The 22,796-nt window shown below is 39.0% G+C and overlaps 2 protein-coding genes across 2 annotated transcripts in view; one reads left to right on the top strand and one right to left on the bottom strand.

Annotated features, from left to right (window-relative positions):
• The window catches only part of LOC133997289 (MAM domain-containing glycosylphosphatidylinositol anchor protein 2-like), a 179,082-nt gene that overhangs the window by 20,853 nt on the left and 135,433 nt on the right, over positions 1 to 22,796 (top strand). The gene's annotated exons all lie outside the window — the stretch shown is intronic.
• LOC133997350 (low choriolytic enzyme-like) lies at positions 17,572 to 20,019 on the bottom strand. Its single transcript, XM_062436926.1, has 8 exons — positions 19,948 to 20,019; positions 19,758 to 19,776; positions 19,576 to 19,635; positions 19,267 to 19,413; positions 19,042 to 19,159; positions 18,007 to 18,185; positions 17,834 to 17,915; positions 17,572 to 17,713 (listed from the first exon to the last, which is right to left on the bottom strand). Exons 1-8 carry the CDS (start codon positions 20,017 to 20,019, stop codon positions 17,572 to 17,574), a joined length of 819 nt encoding a protein of 272 aa, XP_062292910.1.

The following is a 22,796-nucleotide window of genomic DNA, read 5'->3' as shown; positions in this document are numbered from 1 at the left end:
TGTCTTCATATTTTCTCTGCTTGTTTTTGGTCTTCTACCACAATGCAATGCAGATCCCTTTGCCAGAAATCCTTAACATATAACACTGTCTGTTTTGTTGCTTTGCATTTTTTTTTAAGTGCTGCTCTTTTCAGATATGCACTACCCCCCAGATATATTGGCACCCTTCATAAAAGCTAAAGTCTAAATGCTGTAAAAGATAAAGAAGAAAATTAATGGGCTAAATACTCAACTTGAAAAAGTGAGCAGCTGTTAGCAATCACTGGCATTCAGAAACACACAAAAGGTGACACATGTTGCACCGCAAAGCTTTTTAAACTTATTTAAGTCAAACCAGCAGCCATCAAGATCGAGAGATCATGCTCATGTGTTAATATGGTAAGTGTTCTTTACAGCATTTGAATGGATTTAGCTCAGATTTGCATTCATTTGCAATTCTGTGCCATGTTGAATTTAGTGTTTGACGTTGAGTTTGCTTTTTTCTGGATGAGCACTCTCTAGATGGACTATTAATGGTTCTTTTCATAGGTTTATTCGTCCTCTTTAATGCGCTTACATCATCAGCTGACATGACTGTATTGTTAACAGCAATATGTCATCATGCGTGCTAATACGCGGCCTGTGTGTGCTGTGAATGTTTTATTAGTATACAGGGAGTATGTCGGTAAATCTATTTACATAATGGAAGGCAGGTTTTACAGCAGGTTTTATTGGAAGCAACTCGCTTTGGAGTGAGGTTAAAATGTTCTCTGCCTCCACCTCATCATGTATGACAATAAAAAAGAGGACATTTAAGGTTATTACATATTAACTTTGATTCTACATGCAATTATTAGTTCCCCTTTTTTGGTTGAGTTTTCCTGAGCGTGGTGGCTTTTTGTATGCTGTGCAGTCAGTGAGTATGAGCTCTAGCTTTGACGATGCTCTCCACGGTGTCCCATAAACAAGTCTAGGATCTAACAATGCTCTCATTTGTTGGCTTCACCGCAGGGTGCCAACTCTTTAAAGAGAATGAAATCTTTCAGAGAGATGAAGGGCACATGGAGCTCACTTAAGAGCACCATGCCTTTTTTTGTTGTTGCTTGTTTACAGCCTTACAGTGCAATAATGGGGACAGACGAAAAAAAAGAGCACAGCAGGATGGTCATTTTTAATGAGGGAATTTTTAGTGGCTGCACATGATTCTTAGCAGATGATAGATAACCCAGAAAGGTGGAAAGTCAATTCCCTTGACAACTATCCCCTGGTAACTCTATATGACCACTCAATTTACATACGTAAAAAGAAGAAAAGATATTAGCCATTAGTGTTTATCTTCCTCTGCAGTGTTCTGAATCTAGGGCTTATTTCCTCCTCCTGATTGGTTTTATTTCCACTATCATTTCCTGTTTCTCCTTTTTATTATCCCAAAGCCAAGGTGCACAATGTAAGTGATGGCTCCTTTGACTGGGATTCTCAGGGAAAGTATTAGCAAGCGTGGAGAGGAGAGGAGGCTCAGCAGGGAGACGATTAAATTATCTCCTTTGAAGGTGTGCTGGTGCTTTCATGAGACAGAGGCCATTATTAATATGCAGTGACACATGCATACATCCAAAATGATCCTGGACGCTTCGTCATGGATCATAAAATTCCCCAAGGTGCCTTTCGCTCATTGCATACTGAGAGCCGCCGACGCATCTCATATGAATCATAGCGGCTCCACCAGGATATATGGCAGGAGGGCAGGAGAGACAGAAAAGAGGGAGAATGGTTCTTGTGTTTTATTAGATTGCCCAGACAAAATTATATTAGTTTTGAGCAGTTTGAATCCATGGCAGACCGCTGTGGCGCTCCGTCCACGGGTGACAGGAAGGCCAATGAACAGATTGTGGGGTTTGCATGGCTTGCAAGAAGGTTAAATGGGTCACGTAAGCTGCTGTCAGTCTGGGACATGGTGATCTCATCTTTTGATTTGTTGCTGGCATTTCAAGTTGAACTTTTGTCTCAAGCACTTTGCACTAAAATAGACCCTATACATTATATTGATTCAGACTAGTATTTAACAGTATAGCATGCTGTCCTCTAGATATTCTAATCAGGTAAAGGTAAACGGGTTCAACCAGTTAAATGGGATAATATACACCTATGAGCACCAAAAAGCAGAATTTCATCTCTCGACTTCCTGACTACTCCATAGAAGCACCTGGATACCCCTTACAATGTAATGTTCCCTTTTTTCTTCTGATGTTTATAACTCCACTGAATAAGGTACGCCCACAGCATGCTCATTATACAACTGGATGGAGGCGTCAACATCGTCAGCCAGAGGTTACACATATCCATAGAACAAATGGGCATTGACTGTGTAATTGGAATTTCTACATTTTTTCTCCCCTTACTTTGCCTTACCCTGGTAGATAGTCCAAATGAGCTGTCATCCATGATTGATTTTCACATTTCAGGGATGCCTACTTTGACTAAGCACTGACTATTAGAGAAGCTGTGTCATGCCTGTGGCATGGAGTGGGCCATTAAGTTCAGAGCAGGAAACAGTTTGAATTGGGCACTAAAGCTTCACGGATTTGCAGATAGACACATATTTAGTTCTGTGAATGGTGATGGACTATGATGATGCATGACACAGTAAAGGCCTTTATGAGCTGCAAACTGAGTTGGCTGTTCTTCAGTTAAATGTTAAGATGAAAGCTTTGAATGGGTGACAGTGGCATGACTATGTTTGAGATACCATTATGTGTTGCACTTTATGTCTTTGTATGTCATAGCTTGTTGCTGCATGTGATGGTGCACTTCACTTGGAAAAAGAATGTGTAATTTGCTGACAACATAATTAGAAAGCTTCACATTGGGAAACAAACTTGTTATTTTTAAATGCCATTTGAAAGTCTCATTAATATGGTTTAGCTTCACTTGACTTTCACTGAATGCATCGCAATAAGTTTAGCTGCATACAGGAGCTATTATCAGTCATTCTCTTGGCTACTCAGTCTGATGTTCAGTCCAAAAAAAAACAATGTGGCATTGTGAGGCACATGCTTTCTTTTTTTAAGTGGTTCACTTTGCAGGGTTTAAAGGCCTTCTGGGGTAACTGATGGCTGAGCCCTGCATCACTAATGCAAAATGATTGTTGTCTGTTATGAGAAGCTGGGCAGTGGGTAAAATATCTGGGACGAGTGATGGTCCAGTCTTAGTTACATTTCCATGGCTGCTTTTTATCTCAGTCCTCCACTGCATGACAGAGATCCCGGGTGCTAATCCCAAATGAGTCAATTTAACGGCAAGATGGTTGGAGCTAATCAAGAATTATGTATTTATTTATTGATAAATTGTTTCATTCTCATGCATTTTCTCTCATCTCTCTGTAGACCAATTCAAAATAAGGCTTGAACAATTATAGCAGATAATAGAGCCATCTTATTCAGATGAATCAAATATGGTGAAATTCAAGCACTTCATTGGACATCTGACAATTCAGTTCATGCAAATCTAGTTGAGTGAAAGCAATCCTGTAATTATTATGCATTATCACTTCCTCATATGCTCCACCCGTCAGTTAAATTTAAGGATTAATGAATCTTGCCATCTGATGTCACTGGTGCTTATCTATAATATATACTTTGACTAAAACCACATACTGTAACACTCTTCCACTTTGACCCTTTAGGCTTTATGACTGGACATTGATTTACTCCCTTTGTGTTTTCCAAATGGACGATCAGGGCAAATGCACTTATCTCACTTACACTGTGAAATGGAGTGTATCCAAAACTTGATTCTGTACGGCAGATTCACACATGCCTACACATTAATGCACGTGCACTTGCACAGGTATGCATGTACAGGCACAGATTTAGAGCAACAGGGTGACACAGCACAATCAGGCACAGTTTACTTTGCGTGAAATAAACAAAAAGGACACATGCTCCTCCCCTGCAATGGGTGTAGTATGCTGTAGTTAGCTTGGGTTCTTCTCTGTGCTGCAAACAAGAGATTTTGTTCCTTTTTTCCACACATTTCTCTGTGGATAAACAGGGCATGTCATGGTTATATATTAGGTGAGTTGTTTTGGATGTATGAGGAGCATGTACCTCAGTCAAATAGACCATTGGTTCCCAACATGGGGTAAATAGCTAATTGCTAGCTAAATCTGAGGATTTGTGAGATGATTAAAAATATGTGAAAGCAGAGAAAACATACTTTTGCTGCATATAATTTGGTTTATTTAGTCAAATTTTCTTGTCATCCTTCCATTTTATTGTGAATAATTTGTGTTCTTCTAGGCACAAAAAGTATTAAAATAATACGTGAAGTACAAATCACTCTTTGGTTAATCTAATCATAACCTGTAGATGAGGGGTTGCATACAGTAGACATAGATTAGAATCACAACCCAAAACTATTGGGATGAAATTTTGTAGGTATGGTTTTAGGGTTATATTTTTGGCAATAATCATCAAATTCATATATAATATATTTAATATATAATGTCTGCTGTTAGTAATAATGATAGAAAGGTGCAATAATGGCTGATAATAGGACTACATCAGAAAACATAAGTATGTACAAAACCTGATGAAGCTTCTTAACATGGACGTATCAAGCTTTTTGTGATTTTCTGATATTGTTATACTGTTGGATGTTTATATTCAACATATAGAAAGTTGCAAAACATACAGTGAATATATGTAAAAATGCTGCCTGAAAGTCAAAGGTCCACACTTAATCCTGCTCTGAACGCTGTGTTTTAAGTTACCTCTACTTCTTCTTTAAATGATGTCAGATCGTTCATTCATCTACTCTGTAGCCTTTGTTGTTGAGGTTGTTTCATGGGCTTTTTGAGTTGCATATTGCAGATCACATTTGGGCTACAACGTATACAAATTTGAGAAGTTTCCATTTTGAGTAAAGAACGAGAACAAGAAATTAAATCCGACTACTAATATCAGGAGGCGAGGCCTTAAGAGACAGGAGCTAAAATGACCATTTTCAGACAGAGGCTGAACTGAGTGGCTGCATAAAGGCTCAGTATAAGATCTTTTTTTTTTTTTTTTTTTTTTTTACTGTAAATCATGCAAAGATATTCCAGTAGAGCCCCAGAATATAAATATAGACCTAGAAACTTCCCCTGTAATAAAGGTCTATCTTTTGATTCAAGGATGAATTGTCCTAATGCAGAGTCAGGCACGCATACTGCATACTCATGCCATGTATTGTAGCTCATGCCATGTGCCATGTCAAATACACATATCTAAACTGTACAAATGCATGCAGTAAAACCCACAGACAAGTGTCCTGAGTGTTAATGTGTGTGGATATGTGGCCTGCCTGCAGTACATTACATGACCTTTAACCCAAGGAGATGTCAAATATTCATATCTTCGGTGCTCTGGGCTGCTTGCTTCCTGAAGCCCTGTAGGTTCCCGTCATGCCCTCCGGGGCAAGGTCTTGTATTATGAATGCAAGAGTGGAGGTCATGGGCGACGAATCAGAATGCGGTTTTGCCAGCGGGGACCCTGAGGGTCTACTTTAATGATGAGTCAGTGATAGTTGGAGGCCACAAGACAAAATCGAATCCTGTTTAGAAGAGGAGGGGAGCGCTCTTGGATGGTGCAGAGATTAGTGAGTGAAAGAATTTTAAAAATTGTCTTGCACCATCTGGATGACAAAGGATTTATCACAGACAACTAATCTGTTTTGTATCTGTATTGTGATTTCAAATAGGATCATCTCATTTATGCTACAAATCCAATGCCAATTCCCTTATTATTTTGGTAGCACAGTAGAAAAGCACATTATTTTTGCCACCTTTGCTTAAAGAAAAAACAGAAAATAACACAGATTTATAATCTTAAATCAAAGCCTGTAATTTGGCACTCAAGTAATACAGCATCACCTCCTGCTCCTTTTTTAATGATTCATATGGTCCATAAGTTCCTTGCCAAAAATAAAATGTAATTGCTTAAGGATATGAATCATTCCATGCGTGTGATCTTAAGCCCCTGTGAGGCCTTCTGTCATTTGTTATACAAAAAGCAGTAGACTTGCCAGGTACATCCATTTTACATCTAATTTTTCACCGGTAATACCCCTGCACGTCTTTTTGCGTCTTCCTGATATTTAGATTTATGTGAAAAATAAAGAACACAAAGATCACTTTAGTCAAAGCAGAGAAAACATATTGTAGGGGAGGTTTTTAACGCGGTAATGCCAAGAGGAAACTGTGCTCAGGAGGGTCACCGTTCCTCTAAAGGTTAACACAGAATTCTAGATTGTTAATGTAAATGGTAATTGTAGATGTTGGATAACAAATCAGGTTTTTCTTCAATTATGCTTGCGTTGTACACTCACTCAGCATTAACAGGGTTTTCACCTGCTACAATCCATCGCCGATACAAATCACTTACACTTTCTGTCACAACTGCCAGATATAAAATAGCTGGATGAGTGATTGCTCCTTCCTCTTCCTTTTGTTCCTGGACTGATCGGACTGCTAAAGCCCTTCTTGGTGTCTGGCTGCTCCTCAGCTGGAGAACTGAGGGTCCTGGCCTGCAAGGAGACATTATAGGTTGGTCCGTACTGACAGGTATCTATAGATACCATTGACTTTAAATTAAAGCCGTGTGTGAGGTGATTAATCATAAGAGTGTACTCAGGACAGAGCTACAGTGTGATGCATGGGCCTCCCTCCCCGGGCTTCACGACAGTGCACTGCGATCAGAGCTAAATTACCCCAGCGACCTGCACTCCTTCTCCTCTTCCCTGCTGTCCTCCCTTTCTGCACACTGCCAAACCCTCCCATTTTACACTCCATGGAGCAACACTGTTTTTTATTACCTTACTACACCCCTCACAAAACCACTTCCAAAATGTTGCAGTTTTTCCTCTGCAGTATGTTAGACCTAGAAGTGCAGTATATGTCAGGGTGGAAGTTTATTACTCCGCTCAAGTCAGGTACAACCTCCCCACACCGGCTTGTTGGTATATACTGAACATTTTCCTCCATGTTTAGATTGAAAGGGCTGTCAGTGTTGGTGACACAGGGCTCATTCAAGCCTTGGATACTGTTGCTATGCTTGTGCATCTAGCTTTTACCCCAGTTAAGTGGAGATTACGAGTCTTCTTCCAGTGATGAGTGTGATTGAAGCACTGCGCTGATGGTTTTTACGCATTTATCAAATCAATTCACACATACTTAACATTTCCACTGTCAGCTTTTAATATATAATACACTGTACCATAACATACCAGAAGTTAGTTGTTTGTTGTTGTTTTGTTGTTGTAAAAGTTTGTACATTATTGTCATGTGGTAAATGTGAGCAGCAACTGCTTTGACACATCTCCTTGTGTGTTCAAGGGCATCTGAGATTTGAATTCAAGACACTGACAATTTCAAATGAACCTTTAAAAACTACAGTACTATAATATAATTTTGAGGTATATGTACTTGCAGTACGTCCATTTTCTGCTACTGCTATTATTCATACTACAAAAATTTTACTTTTTAAGTCATTTGATTGCAGGTCACTTTGCAACTTCACTTTACATATGAAACAATGGATTATCGTGGATTAAAATACCAAGCAGTGCACCAAGCACCTTGGCCAGCTAAACATTAAATACTTTTTAATGCATCAACTGCAGTAATCCAATAATATAATATAATGAGTATAATATAACTTTCTGTAAGAGACCATTCGATTTTGGTTATTATACTAGACTATTACCTATGTAGGATTGTGGGTGCAGGACTTCTACTTGTTGCAGAGTACTGTATGAGTACTGTGATTTTACTGCAGTACATTTAACTTACTAAAGAATTGTCCACCATTGTTTTTGCCAAACAGGTCATACTTATATACTTATGAGTACAGATAGACTGATAAGAGTGCAGGGTAAGTAAGTCTTGAGTAACCAGCTGAATATAACCTGTAAGATAAATAAAAGTAAATAATTACAGTTTAAGATGTGAAGAGGGTTTGAAAGTCATATTTATTTTTGATGGCCACTAGCCATGATCAAGGTCTTGATAGTTCATCTGCCTCACACAGAAACACATGCAAACAACACGTTTTTTGTTGTTGTTTTTTTTTACTATTCTTTCTTTCTCTCTTTATTTTCCCCCTCCTCTCCCTCAAATTGTTTATACAAGACAAAGTTACATTGCTCAATTTCATGGTCTAATGAGCCTCTCATCGCACGAGGTATCATACTGGCACACAACATGCCAAGTTAGTTATGGGGAGGGAGAAAAAAAACAACTTTATTTTAATTAGTTTCTTGACTTAACTGGTGTGGAAGATTGCCCATTCCAAACAACTACCTGAGAAAAAGAAATACTGAAGCTGTACTCAGAAAATGATGCTTTTTGCACTGCAAACCAAAATGGAAACTGAACCCAAACTTATACTGATGATATTCTCATGACTGTCAAGTGTCAGAGCTGGAAACCCGTTTTGACTTTAGAGGGAGAGGGAAAAGAAATCTGACTGCTTTTCTTGACAGTTCACAACTACAGCTGTGAAATATAGAATTTGTATCTACTTAAGTAGAAGAATGAAAAGAAAACGACAAAATGAGCATCCACCTGAGTTCAGCAAACATCCTGACTTTGACGAGCAGTGAGGAGGCTCTCTGTTGCGGTGTCATTCTCACACACACACATGCAAACTCTCATTGCCGGCAAAAACACACACTCGATGAAATGATGAAATGATTCATAATCAGAACTGCTGAACTGAATAAAAGGCTATTGAGCCTGTGCACTGTTGTAATGCACCAGCACCATCTTGACCATTTTTTAAGTACACGTGGTTGTAGCAGCAGTCTTGAAAAATGATCCATTGTATACACGGAACATGTGAGCGGTTCCTAACATGCTTGCCTGCTTCCATTTACTGCATCTTGAGAACAACATTAGTGAAGCTTCTTAAATCCTGACGTCAAGGGTATGCTGGAAGAACTATGGGCTCTTTTGTTCGTTGCTCCTCCAGTATCTTTGTGTCAGATGCGATGAAGCGAGAGCATAGGGGCGCAACCACAACACGCCAAACTGTTGTCGCTCCCTTTGCTGGAGTAGAGAGGTTTCTTACTTTGGATTTACTGGTGGTTTGCTCACAACTCGTGCACATTAGTGGCAACCACCGGGAAACATCTCATTTGCGTTGTTTTAGCCATTTTAGAAGTAGAAGCAAAATGAAGACGGAGGCCATGCATGAGAAGCCTACTTAGTTTTCCTCCTGAATGGTAACTCAAATCATCAAGTGGAGGGAGAATGAAGTTCACGTTTGCCTTGAATGGGTTATATGAACTAAAACAGGCAGGCACTGTTCACATGAAAGGGAAAAAATCCTTCTCCTCTTATTTCCCCTTTGATATTTCTCCCGTCTATGAAATGTTATTGCTTCTATTGAGCACAGTACCCAGAAGCACTGGCTGGGCACCCACAAAGAAACGGACAAAGTGTCTCTATAAAGGCCTTGCTCTGTGCTGCAGATTGTGTGACCTTTCTGCTGATTTAGCATGTCCTTGTGGACAGTGCGCTTTGCTCCAAGACAGAGACATACATTGCCCGAGCGGTGCGTCCATGTGCTCTCCAACCCATTCATTCAACGAGAAGAAATTACATTTTCCAATTGTCTGCAGCAAGATGATGGAAGTACATTGGGGGCAAAAGGATGTGTGGAGAAACACAATCAGCACAGAGTAGAGGCCACAAACGTGCCATCAAAGTGAATGTCACAGAACTAACATTTTTAAAGCACAATCACAGACTTTTGACCTTTTGTGCTTCGATTTCGTGGGTTGAGCTGCTTTTTTGAGGAGCTTGATCCTGCTGTTTGTTTGTCATATGCGTTAAGTTTCATATTTTCCTGGAAGCACAACACTGCTGAATTAATTACGCCTTTAATTGGGCAATATACAAGTATACTAAGTTAAAAATATCTTAAATGTGCTCATCTCTGCAGGGACAATATGTCCTCCTAGGAACATTATGTTGTAAACAAAGAAAAAAGAAACATTTAGATTAATAAAAATAACATAATTCCCCCTTATTGGCTATATCTGGGAGCGCTAGATTTCTAAAAGCGTATTTGATGTTGTTCAGCTTTTAAACGTCCCACCTTTGGGATCACTCGCTAACACTTTTGGGAATTGCTTCACATTTTGTCATCACATCATTGTCTGTTTGCCCGCTTTTATTCAATTTTCATCTGCACTCATGGTACAACTGCGCTCTGATTAAACCACAGTTTGATTGCAAATGATGATCCAATTTATCGGCTTAAAAGAGATTTGGGAGCCATCATCAAAAACTTTATTAAGCACATTTGCATACAAAAAAAAAAACCAGGATGTATAATCAAGCGAAAATCAGAAGCAGCTGTTGGACAATCACAATCCACCTGGGTTTATTGGCAAGTCCACCAAGGGCATAGAGAGTGAAGTGCCACCTAATGGCATGATAATTAGCTGAAACAGTAATACAAGGCATCCTGCATATGAAAGCAAGAGAGGTGCTATTAATGTGACATGGAATAAATGGCCTCGAAGACTTCTTGGGTAGCGGAAGCTGTCATCCACTCCGCTGCTCATAAGTCAGACTCATACAGCCTGTATAATTGCCACATATAATTGCCACATTTCAAGGTTGTAATTATAATTCTATAGCAGTAATTATACACTCCCACCTTTAGTATGAACGTTCAAATGCAGAGATACAGTGTGCACATACATACCCACATATACATCCCATGAACACTACCTTGCTCACACGTACAAATACACATGATAGACACAGATTAAAATCATGCACACACATAAGCACAATGTTGGTGTTAACTCTGTTGTATGTTTTGTTGCTGTTTTTTTTCTTTTTCTGTGTGTGAGAGAAGAGAAATTGTAGTTTGATGTATGTGTTACTTATCTGAGGCTGTTACATCTGTCATAAAAGGCAAAGTTTGCTTTACTGCTGATGTAATGGATGTTTTATGGGCTATGTATTGACCAAAAGAACAATTTATCAGCAGACCTCAACCAGATTGAGTGATGGGTCTGGGTCAGTATAGTCAGAAGTGTATTTGGTTGCGCCTGTAACCCTAGCATACAGTGATGTCACAGTGTACTGACGCACAGTTGAGAACATTGTACAACATTTCAGAAAAGTGAGAAGGTAAAAGGTTTTCAGGAAGTGTTCAACTGATTGGCTTCTATGTGGGATGATGTAGCATCGTTTGTGGCATGCACTGTCCTTTATACTCAAGTGATGCTACTGCAATTACAGCACTTCTGTCTCGGGAAAATTACAGTGTGACAAGACACCTGTCAGCGATGACACAAAATAATGATGATTATTAAGTGTCTGAAATCTCAATTTACTGCTCACTATAGAACAAAGTGTTGAGTATCCATTGTATAGGGATTAGTGAACAAGTGATGGGTTTCAGTCACAACCCTTGTGTGAGTAAGTAATCATGTAGACTTTGGATGTGTCATTAGATTGTGTGACCTGCTGGATAGTCCAAGTCCTATGTAGAATATTGCCTTTAGTTGAAAGATGGGTTTTTTTCTGAAAAGTGACATAAATGTTGGACATTTTGAATTTTTCAGGGCATGAAGGTAAACCCCTTTCAAAATAAAGTTCCAAGCTAAAAGGGTACATACTATGGGCTTAGTTTTCATCCTGCCCATTATTTCATATAACTAATAAAGTATGTAGTGTAATTAAACAGTGACTCTAAAGAAAGCTTGGAACCCCTCTTTCAGTATGAGACAACTATCCATTATGTTCCATTAATACAGAATGGATTGCCAACCACACAAAGTAGGTAACTCCCCTTCAGCAGCCTCAAAAGCCCCAAGTTTGCTGTATGGCAATTACTTGTAACTTCTTGTAATTTGATTTAGAGCTTCAATAATTAGTTGATTAACTAATTAGTTGATCAAGAGAATATTTACCAGCAAATATTATGATAGTGAAATTTGTCATTTGTTTATGTAAAAATGCTGACTGTTTGCTGGTTTCAGCTTCTCAAATGTGGCGATTTATTGCTTTATTTTGCTAGTAAACATATGTTTGGGTTTTGGAGTGTTGGTCAGACATCTGAAGATCACCTGTTATGTGGAATTATAACAGCCTTTTTTTTTTTTTCATTGTTTCCTGACATTTTATAGACCATACAATTAATCACTTAATTGGGAAAATAATGTGCAGATTAATAAATAATAAACTTATTGTTAGTTGCTGCTCTAATTTTTGATTATTTGCAATCTGTTTGGTAAGATGAACCACTGAAACAAAATAAAAAACTGAAATGTTGAGGGCCCCAAGAAATAGTGAAAATATTTCATCAAATGATCAAGCCAACTGAAATCCAGCAAACATGGGGACAGGTTAGTGTTCCAATGTAGACAATACTGGCTGGTTTGTGGGCAAAATCAGTTAGCAAATGTGTTAATTTGCTATTTTTTGCCCTGGGGGTCTGTAGCAGATTAATCTAGACTGACATTGATTTGTACAAGCTTGGAGAGCAATGTTGTGTAAGTTATAATCATAGTGGTAATAGTTTTCAAATGTTCGTCCTAATATCACATTGCTATAGTGTTAGCAGCTCTTTGCACACTGTTTATCAGTTCTGTTGATTGTAAAGACCTTCACTGTCAGATTGCTTTTTAATCAAGAGATCAATCAGCCTACTGATTAATTGCAGCGTAACTCACTGTTAAGAGCTGTCTCTGTAGCATGACATCATAGCCTGCTGCACTCATATGTGCTGCAGTGGAAGCGATTTCCTTTGCATCACTTGTAATGTGTCTGTATCCCGCTATGATGCATGCAGCTTAGCTCAGAGGTAAAATGATCTGCAGGATGAGAGATCAGTAACTTGCTGTGAATAAACCTGCCAATCTCAGAGTATGCATGATATTTGGGCCTCTGAATCTTACTCTGTCTTTGAGTCCAGTCACTTGCTTCAGCCGCAGCTTTGATTCGTCTCTTTCACTGTTTCCTTCCCGTGATTACTGTCCAAGTCGTTCTTTCTTGCTCCTGTCTTATTGTTCCCCTCTCTATTTGTCTCATCTTATCTCCCCCATCCTTTTTCCTGCTTTAACCGTGTCCCCCTATCCTTCTCATTCTCCACGCCTTCCCCTCACTCTTTATCTTAACCCCTCCATCTCCTTCTCTGCCCTGTTCTCATCAGACACGTACAGGGAGCGATGCACAAAACAACATCCCTCACATCTCCAATGAGTACCTAGTTATCATCTTGTCCCCACAGCGGCTTTCTGTCTGGCTCTGTCTCAGCTTGGATTCCGTCACTAATGGGACCGCATCATTTTTGACAGCTGCAATGCCTCAGCGCTGACAAACAGAGATGTGGTGCTAGCTCTGCAAACACAGCTCAGAGGGATTGTGGCCTAATGCCTCCACCTGATTTACACATTTACAAAGGCCCTTTTTAAGACATAATTTATCTTTGACACAGACATGCTCTTGTTGTATATAGAAATAACGCACAAACCGGTGAAGACAACACATTAGCAAGCTCACTTGCCCACATTTTACGTAGAACCCCTTCATATCATTCCATCTTTCTTTTCTTCTGAACTGTCCTTTTTTCTACTGAAAGTAATGTCAGCCACAATCTTGGTGTCAGTGAGCACAATGCATGAAATATTTATGAGATTTGAGAATGCAGTGACAACAGACAGTAACTTGTCAGCATGCTATTCTAGGTTCAGGCATCTTAGAAGTTCGTATGTGGCTCCTCAGGCTCCACAGAAGAAGAAGAAGCTAAGTGAAACTTCATGAAAGCTTCAACAACAGCACACGTTAGCGTTTGCCTGCTTTCGATCTCTCAGCCAGCTAATCGTTTCCACTGGGTCTTAAAGGGTAACAACAAAGAAACACAGATTTTGAATGCCAATCTGTTATTTCTTTTGATTGCGTCCTTAACTAAATGTACTTGTTTTTGCAAGCACTGCTTTCATGTTGCTCAAAAGGGGCACTTAACAGCTGACTTGCTTGTGACCATGGATGGGCTTTGAAAGCAGACGCACACCACAGATTGCAATATCAAATGATCCGTGCAAACAACTGTCTCTGTTGTTTTTCATATTCTTGTTTGTTATTAGGCAATTTAATTATGTTCAGGAAGAAGCCACCGTATGTCATTTATTCAAAGGACGGGTTCCCATCTTTTTAAGTTGAAACAAACTACAGATGGTCACATGTTCATTTAAAGAGTTACTGGAAGCTTTCATCATTCCTTCTGTCCACACAGGCCATGAACAGATCGCTTCCTAATGAGATTTTAATAAGTTAGTGATGGGAGACAAAATCCATTCCTCGGTCTGTGCGAAATTGAATTCAAACATGAAGCTTCAGCAGTCTGAATTAGCCAAATCAAGTGAGTATTTTCCAATGTTCACGTCTTTTCATCCCATTATTCTCTCTTTATGTTTCCCCCAGTCTGTGTTTTGTTGCTGAGCTGCTGCAGAGGGATAATAACAAAAGGAGGGAGACTGTATGACTGTAACTGTAACTTTGGAAAATACCCCCTTAATGTGACTAAGCCTCATATTAGACACCCCAGTGAAGTAGAAACTGAAAAAGTGTGAACTCCTTTCTAAAAGGGACATAATGTGTTTTCTTTTTTGATTTTCTGTTCTGTAATGATGTCCGATGTCTATGTTAAACATGGTCAAAGCTCAAAAACTTGAGTTAAATGTATTTAAAATTCTTCCTGTAAGAAGTTACCTCTACTTCCTTCTTGTTATGACACCAGATTGTTCATATATGCCCACAAACAGCTGTGTGTTCCATAGCCTTTTCTGTTAAGGTTGTTTCATGCTGTTTGGTTTCGGATTCGGGAATGTACGGGTGAACTTTAGAAGTTTTCATTTGAAGTAAAAAAAACAAGAAAAAGAAGTGAAATCGTATTATTATGGTTTGTTTATGCAGCCTCCAGAATAGCCAGAAGTCAGCAAAGAGACAGCTTCTGGATGCTGGCCAATCAACACAAAGTGGGCTCATTGGGGGGCGGGGGCGTGGGCTGAAATAGCCTGTTTCAGACAGAGGCTGAACCGAGGGGCTGCAGGACCAGTATACGATAAATAAGGATAAATAAATCATGCAAAGATATACCAGTGGAGCTCCAAACTATAAATATATCCCTGTGCATGATACAGCCCCCTTAAAAATACTCAAACTTGTAGTATGAAGTGGCTTTTTTTCCAAAGGGATTTCTTTCCTGATAGGTTAAAACATTACCATGCTCACAGAAAACTCTACAACAAGGTTAAAGTGGCTAAGATGGATTTTTTCTATTGGTGGGCATTAGGCAGCTCATGCAGTGAACTGAGGAGAGCTGTGTGTTGAAGCTTATCGTGTTTGAAGAGAGGCAGGTACACTGATCTGTGTTAATAACGTGGTGGTAAGAGCTGCTCAGCCAGCCAGCGGTTATGGCCTGCCAGCGTATTACCAGTGACATCACAGATCAGACTCCATTTGGCTCCGCTCGGCCTGCTCTCATTAGAGCCGACATCCTACAGGAGACCCTGCTGGTCATACACACACTGCCCTTTAAAGTATGGTCAAAGAGCATCTGTAAGAGCCTTACAGACAATGCTTTAAAGCTGTCGGTAATACTAAATGTTAGGTAATGTACTGTGTATCAAGCTTCCATTTCATATTTTTCATAGTCTTCAATAACAACAACACCAAGAGAAGCGCACTTGTGAACAGCCAAAGGAGAGATAAAATATTTCATGCTCTATGTTTCTGTTTATATTGCTGCAAAATTCAGAGAGGTGACATTAGTTTTCATTAGTTTCATTGAACGTTTTTTTTTTAGACTCAGTTTATTCCACTGGTGATATGTTTGTACTTCAGTCATAGGATCTCAGGCTCATCGGTGATCTTATTTTAATCAGGATTTGCAGAAACACTTTAATTTATAGCCAGCCCAAAGTCTCTCAGAGCTTCTTGGAGCATGAACAGAGTCAGAGCGTTAAATATTTCAAAAAACAAGTAGATTTTAAATATTTCATGGGCAGAACGATTGATATGAACTGAAACTACTTTATGAAACATTAAACGCCCTGTGTCCATCTGAACTATACAGATACACCGGCTTTCTCAGAGCCGGTGTTCTGGTTAGTGCCATGGCCTCTTTAGCTGCATTTAAACCAGAACACTGGAGAAATACATGCAATGCTGTCATGATTGTATGTGCATTCATACATCATAGGAACAGGGAAATTAGCTTAATAGGAGTCTGTTCTATCTCCTAGGCATTCTCCTTCCTTATCTCACCCTGAAACTCCCCCACTACTCCTTTCTCACCCAACACTGCTCTCTCTCTCTCTCTCTCTCTCTCTCTCTCTCTCTCTCTCTCTCTCTCTCTCTCTCTCTCTCTCTCTCTCTCTCTCTCACTGGGGTGAATACAGCAGAATAACATTGCGTAGGATTTCAAAGGGTGGAAAAAAAAGAGTGTGGGATGTAGCCAAGTGAAAAATAAACCTAATTTCTCTGCAGGGTTAGGGAGTAGTAGGAGAGGGGTTTATCTCATGTCCTACCGCATCTATGCCCTTCCGCAGAGACGCAGCTCTGCAAAATTTGGCTCGCTGAATATACTGCAGCACTGATTCACTCTGATAAAACACTGTACTCTTCACCATTGTACAAATCCCAAACTTAATTACTATGAGCTGAAATGGAAATGAACTCAATTAGGAAGATATCGCCATATATTTGTCTTTTTTTTGTATTTAATTAAATTCATGTGAGTCCTTTGCCAACGTTCGCCAACTTTATTTTCTTTGCAAACACAAGTGTTTCAAGTTTTATTGAATTCAGTGCAATTTTGCTACAATCATCCAAAATTGATAAATGAAGATGTACTAAATCTTATATGATGTCATCCAAGACTGCTTCCTTTGGCTTTTGTTTTAGTAGAGACAGAAAGTATATTTTGGGTATTGGGTAAGTGAATTTGCTGAGTCACGGTGAGCACCATACTATTTTAGCTAAAAACTGGTTCAGCCATATCATATTTATTCAGAAACATTTATTCATTGGCACTTTGGCAGATATGCATTCTGTAAAATGTAACTCCAGACAGAGTGAACCGTAACCTGAAAGAATACTCCAATGATTTGGGAATTGCACCTTCTTGAAGTTTGAAGACTTGTAGGAGATATTAAAACGAGGGTGGGTTGAAATTAAAACAGTAGAGGCCAAGATATCCTGACTTTCAGACCCATAGTGCAACTCAGTGTCTTTTGTTAGATGCTCACTATCTTGTGAGCATCCATGTCTATCAAATGTACTTCCCCAGTGTGTAACACAGGCTCTCTGTTATGAAATTCTCCAAACTAGAGCATTTTCTTTGACATTTAAAATTGGTTATCACCTTTAATTTTAAGCAAATTGTTAATTATGTTAGCAGAACACAAAAGTGGTACATAAACTTCACAGTAAATGACAAAGGACAAAAGATTCTTGAAATCATAACATTTTATTATCATACTGTCATGTGTGAAGTATTATGAATCAAAATATACTGCAGGAATCATCTATCCAATGTAATTCCAGCATTTGTAGAGCAGGTTGATTTTGAGGATGTCGAGGGCAGAGAGGCTCTTCGCTTGGCCAATAGGAGCAGTGGGATCAAGGATGGGAGTTATAGTTTCTGATCCACCCTTCCCAAAGTAAGTTCTACAGACATGGTGATGGTGATGGTAATGAGAGAAAAGAATCATGTCAGAAATAGTAAAATTTTCTTTTAGAATAAAAGCAAATTTGAGGTGTTTGTCTAACATTGTTGTTCTACCTTACCTTCCATAGTGCATCACAGAGGTGTAGTCATACTGAGTGTTGAGAGTATTAGAGTCCTTCTTTGCGAAGTTTATGGTTAAATCTGGTGACAACGAGTATATTTATCAATAGCCAACAAGCCGAGGGAATAAATTATAGTCAATCAATCATAAATCATGCTGTGAGGTTCTTACGTTCGTAGATGTTTTCCCAGTTGATTTTAACATAGTCGTCGCGATCTGGACGAGTGTGTTCATGGTAGAAACCCAGCGAATGCATCAGCTCGTGCTGGATGATGCCGTTGCTTACACAGCCATACCTCTGCAGTGACAGCATCTGCGAGTCTCCAACACGACCCAGTAAAGAGGCACACCTATTTGTGGAAAAAGAGAAATAGAAAGAGATAATTAACATGCAATATGCAACTTGACATTTGATAAATTAATACATTTTTTTTAATAAACCAACATAATGTGTATTGTCAGAGACCCACTGTGCACTTGCTTAAATAATTGGCTTTCTTTCATTAGGCAGGTATATTTTGCTGTTACCGTAGTCATGAGCATAGTTGTGGTTGTCAACTGCAGGTTCATTGGCTAACAACTAGCAAAAAAAAGCAAGAAATTCAAGAAATGTGAGGCTTAAGTTGAAGTTAACTACTCTTTTGCTCCATTCCTGCTCCTAAAACTTGTTATAGGCTATATGGATGAATGATTATTAAGGTAGTTGCTGTTTAAAGAGGTTAATTGTTTGACAAATCCTGAGAATCATCATAGGACACAGATTGGTCCTATTGGATGGATTCTTGAATGATATTGTGATCTCGTGAATCCAGCCACCTCACAAGGTAAAAAGGTAGGTAGGTTTAACTGAAATAAAGTAGACTAGTAAAGTATATTTTGAATACTTTTTGAAACTGTTCTAAACTTTACAGTATGTTGTTAACATGTTCCACCATGTATTGAATAAGTGAAGGTAAGCTTGCGGCTAGCAAGCAACTGTAGACTTTACTGTACTATGCACACATCTAATACACACACATACATTTTGAATCTTGGGCTCTACTGGAATATCTTTGGATGATTTACAGTTCAAATAACTCATTTATCTTATAATGAGCCCACTCTGTTGTCACTGGCCAGTTTTTTGAAGTATATTTTGTACTTGTATTTTATACAGTACCTGTGTACTCATGTGTAATGTGCAGAGTACTTTAGTTTTTGACTTACCCAAATCTCGGTTCAATTCTTATGTAAGCCCTCTGATTCATACGTGGAATGAAGCGAATGCAGGTTTTTGTTGCAAAGCCTCTCATGGCATTTAGAATCTTGTTCCTCTCAGTGTTATCTACAGTTGTGGATAAAAGTGCGTCATTAGTAACATCATTAACTCAGTATGTTAACATGCAGAATCCAGCATTTCATTAACGCTTTACCTTAAAAAATAAATCTCACCGTATTTCTCGCTTATAGTAAAAGGGATTTCCACATTTCCGTTTGGGGACTTTGGCCACAGACAGCTATATGCTTTATTAAAGCACTTCATAGCATTCCTTGTATTTGGAATCTGCAAATCTCCTTCCATCAGGAAATCAGTAGATCCTAAAAGAAACATTTTCATTTGAGTGACTGCTGAACATTAGTAGGCAAGGCAAGGAATCACTGTTATTTCAGAAATGTGTTTTAACATGGCCTCTCTCAATTGGTATTGTAAGAAGCGCATGCTCCCTTGCCATTCTTGTAATATCATGATTGAATACTCACCATTGTTCATCCTCAGAATAGTTGTGGTAATGTCCTCGGTGGATGTATCCACAGAAATCTCTAATGAATGGGGGAAAAGCACACATCATACAAGCCTATTTTCACAATGACACACAGTATGATACCTCAGAAATTTCATCTGTTAGGCTGGTCTCTAAATGCACTGAGCTTTGGTCACTTACCACTACCAGCTTCATGTTCCTGTGAAAAAAATGGGGGAAAAAATCATTTACATCCTCATAAAATACATCAATTCAGTCTAATTCAATGTCCTGAATTCATATAGAAGCCAACAGTATGTGAAATAGGTCATTACAGTACATACAGTGTATACAATCTGTTCCTCGCTATATTTAGCGAGGAAGTTCTTACATTGGCATGGTGAGCCTTACAGAGGCCCACAAGCAGCAGCAACAGAAGAGAAATCATTGTTTTGAAGTCCATTGTTGTCACTTTTGGAGACTTCTCCTGTGTCACGGATGCTGAAGCCCACTCGGGGCCGAGTTTATATGCAGGCTGTCAAGGTGTGTCTGTGTGTAGAGATTAGTGGTAGAGGTTTAATGGGCTCTGTCTTACACACACAGCTGATGGGAGTGCCCTGCCCACCCTGGCTCCACTGTTGCCACACAGGGATAATCTCATTCTGGAGGGATTACAGTGACCACAGGCTGCTGTCAGCTTGCTTATAGCATCAGATTTCAGATGGCCTTTTTAAGCAGTAGGGGGTCCATGTGTGAGATCTGGGTCTGTCCCAAAGTTTTATCCAAAGGGAACAAATACACCCTTTGAAGGAGACAATGCTATGTCCCCATTAAATATTTGTAGGCAGTGAAATTAAGTAGTAGTTTGTGAAATTAAGTAGTAGCTTTTAAAGCCCTTTTTTAAATAAAAGAGCAACATAAAAGATCACTGTATGGAAGAATGAATAGGAAATGTTTGTTCTCCCCCAAACTGATATTATGTACATGGTAATGTTTAAGAATCAAAACTAGGGCCAGTTATACTGTTGAGAATAGAGGTAAAACAGCAACAGACATATGCACTGAATATCGTATAACAATCCTTATTAATATAAAACAAGACAAAGAGTGTACTCTCCATACCTGTAGCTCTGTGTGGCTGTTCTTTGAGCTAACATCAACACACTAAAATGTTCACAATGACAATGTTAACATGCTGGAGTTTAGCAGGAATAATGTTCACCATCACCATGCATTTCATGATGTGAACATTATTTGTATTATTTGCGTGACATTTCAAATAGTGAAAAACAAACTTTATTTTAGGTTTTTAAAAAATCCTTATTAAACTTATTTGTTGAGATCTGCTCTGCTCTCTACATCTCTTTGGTGCTTTGACTCCCCATGCTGCTGTGTATTTCTTCCAGCTAGAACATTTGATTTTAGTAAGCCTAAGAGCATCTTGTTTCATTATTGGTATCAGAACAAACTTACTTTTTGATCTGAGTAAGAGCACTTAAGAGCTTGTTCACTAACAACTCCAGCACCACTGATACTAGCAGTGTGCTCTGTAACAAAACTTAATTTCCTATTAAACCAAATGGCCACTGTGGCCTTTACGACCCTTTTTAGTTTATAGTGGGTGTGAACTATTGTTGTGTGGCTCCGTTTTAAATGTGTTGTTTCAAATGATAATAATGGCTCAATTAGTGTGTGGCTGTAAAGTTCTGTATTCATTACCGAAGCGCCGCTGCTGCAGCATTGATGATCTCAGCGGTAAAGATCGAGTCTTGGCCACCAGACTGTGATGAACAAAAAACAAACGGTCTCCTTAAACCTCCAAATCCAGAAATGGGTTGTTTAGAGAGATGGGTATTCAGATTTATTGGATGCCTTGCTAATAAATCATCAGCTTGCAGTGCAATGTTTACAGGAGAAGAGGGATGCTGTCTGGGTTCACAGCACCATAAACTTTTTAAGGATCTGATTTCACGTGTCAAGGCCAGCAGCTTCAAACTAAGATTCCATCATGGCAACCTTTATATGACGTGATCCTCCGCTGTACATCACAATAATGTGGCATTTATCATCGGGGAGCAAAAATTGCACTCTGTGTGTGTATGTGTCTTAGAAATAGACCAGAGGTGTGTATGTGAGAACTCTCTTTATTGCAAGCTCAATAAGACCCCATGGATTTGTAAATTTGACCATGTTTGCATCATGCATTTTGCAGATGCATGAGTTTATGTACTTTGCATGTGTCTGCCTATGTGTTGCCCGTATGTCTGTGCCTGTCCAATTCGGGTGATCCGCGTGGGTGCGCAGGTAATCCAATTTGTGTTTTAGAGTCACAGCACAGCATGAGTAATGCTCAATGATGTATGACCCATCCATTCGGTTGAGCTTTATTCCTAATGCCTTTCCAACTGCAGGGGAAGTAGATCTTTTTCAATTGGATGTCAGTCTACTTCCACACGCGAAAAAAATATTTTTTATTTCTCTCCAAACATCTGCACTTTGTTAAGCGGAAAGGAGGCTTCATAAAACCGTCAGGGTTGTCAAAGTTAAAGTCTAGTACAGGAGGATTTTCAGAGTTGTCGGTCTGTTCCTGCGATTTTTTCTTTTACCTTTTGTCTTCCTACCATACTTCTCTTTAACGGATTTCAACTTCAACCATGATCTTACTAATCTCTACCACGTTTCAAAATCAGCAAGATTACACACAGATTTTCTTAATTCTGATTTGTGGAGTCACAAAAGTTAAGTCAGCATGGTATTACAGCCACAAATCTACTGCTGCACATATGTCATGCATGATGGAAACAGCAGGAAGGACTTCATGGTATGTTCATGGTATTGTTTTAAAATTCTATATCGATTACTGACCATATAAAAATAGGCAGTATAGTAGTAGGTAAATGTTAAATAATAATACCAAAAATGTATTGTGACATAGAATAAAGTAGGTTTGTCAACAAAAAAGACATTTGTAGACATAGTATTGAGAGATTATAGTATATGCTTTAAATAGAACAATGGACCCGGAAAAAGGCAGATTAATAGATAATGAAAATTACCTCCTAGATGTTAATACATTTAAATTAATTGTGACTTTTATGGTATTTAGAGGTGGATTCGGGTGATGGGAAGAAGTGGAGCAGAAGGGAAGATCTGGCACCCAAAAACCAAACAACATTGATGGCATACCCTATTAGCCTGCCACTGTGCTAGAGTACAGTACATCTCCGTCTTTCTCTCTGA

This window comes from Scomber scombrus, chromosome 17 (assembly GCF_963691925.1).
Source record: "Scomber scombrus chromosome 17, fScoSco1.1, whole genome shotgun sequence".
Classification (NCBI taxonomy): Eukaryota; Metazoa; Chordata; class Actinopteri; order Scombriformes; family Scombridae; genus Scomber; species Scomber scombrus.
This window is presented reverse-complemented; position numbering and strand designations above follow the sequence as displayed.

What these genes read in the sequence shown, in the direction of transcription:
- LOC133997350 (XM_062436926.1), bottom strand. Translation starts at nt 20,019, where the DNA reads ATGGACTTCAAAACAATGATTTCTCTTCTGTTGCTGCTGCTTGTGGGC. An exon ending in TACTATAAGCGAGAAATACG is followed by an intron (nt 19,160 to 19,266) that starts GTGAGATTTATT and finishes CCACAACTGTAG; the next exon opens with ATAACACTGAGAGGAACAAG. An exon ending in CTGGGAAAACATCTACGAAC is followed by an intron (nt 17,916 to 18,006) that starts GTAAGAACCTCA and finishes CGTTGTCACCAG; the next exon opens with ATTTAACCATAAACTTCGCA.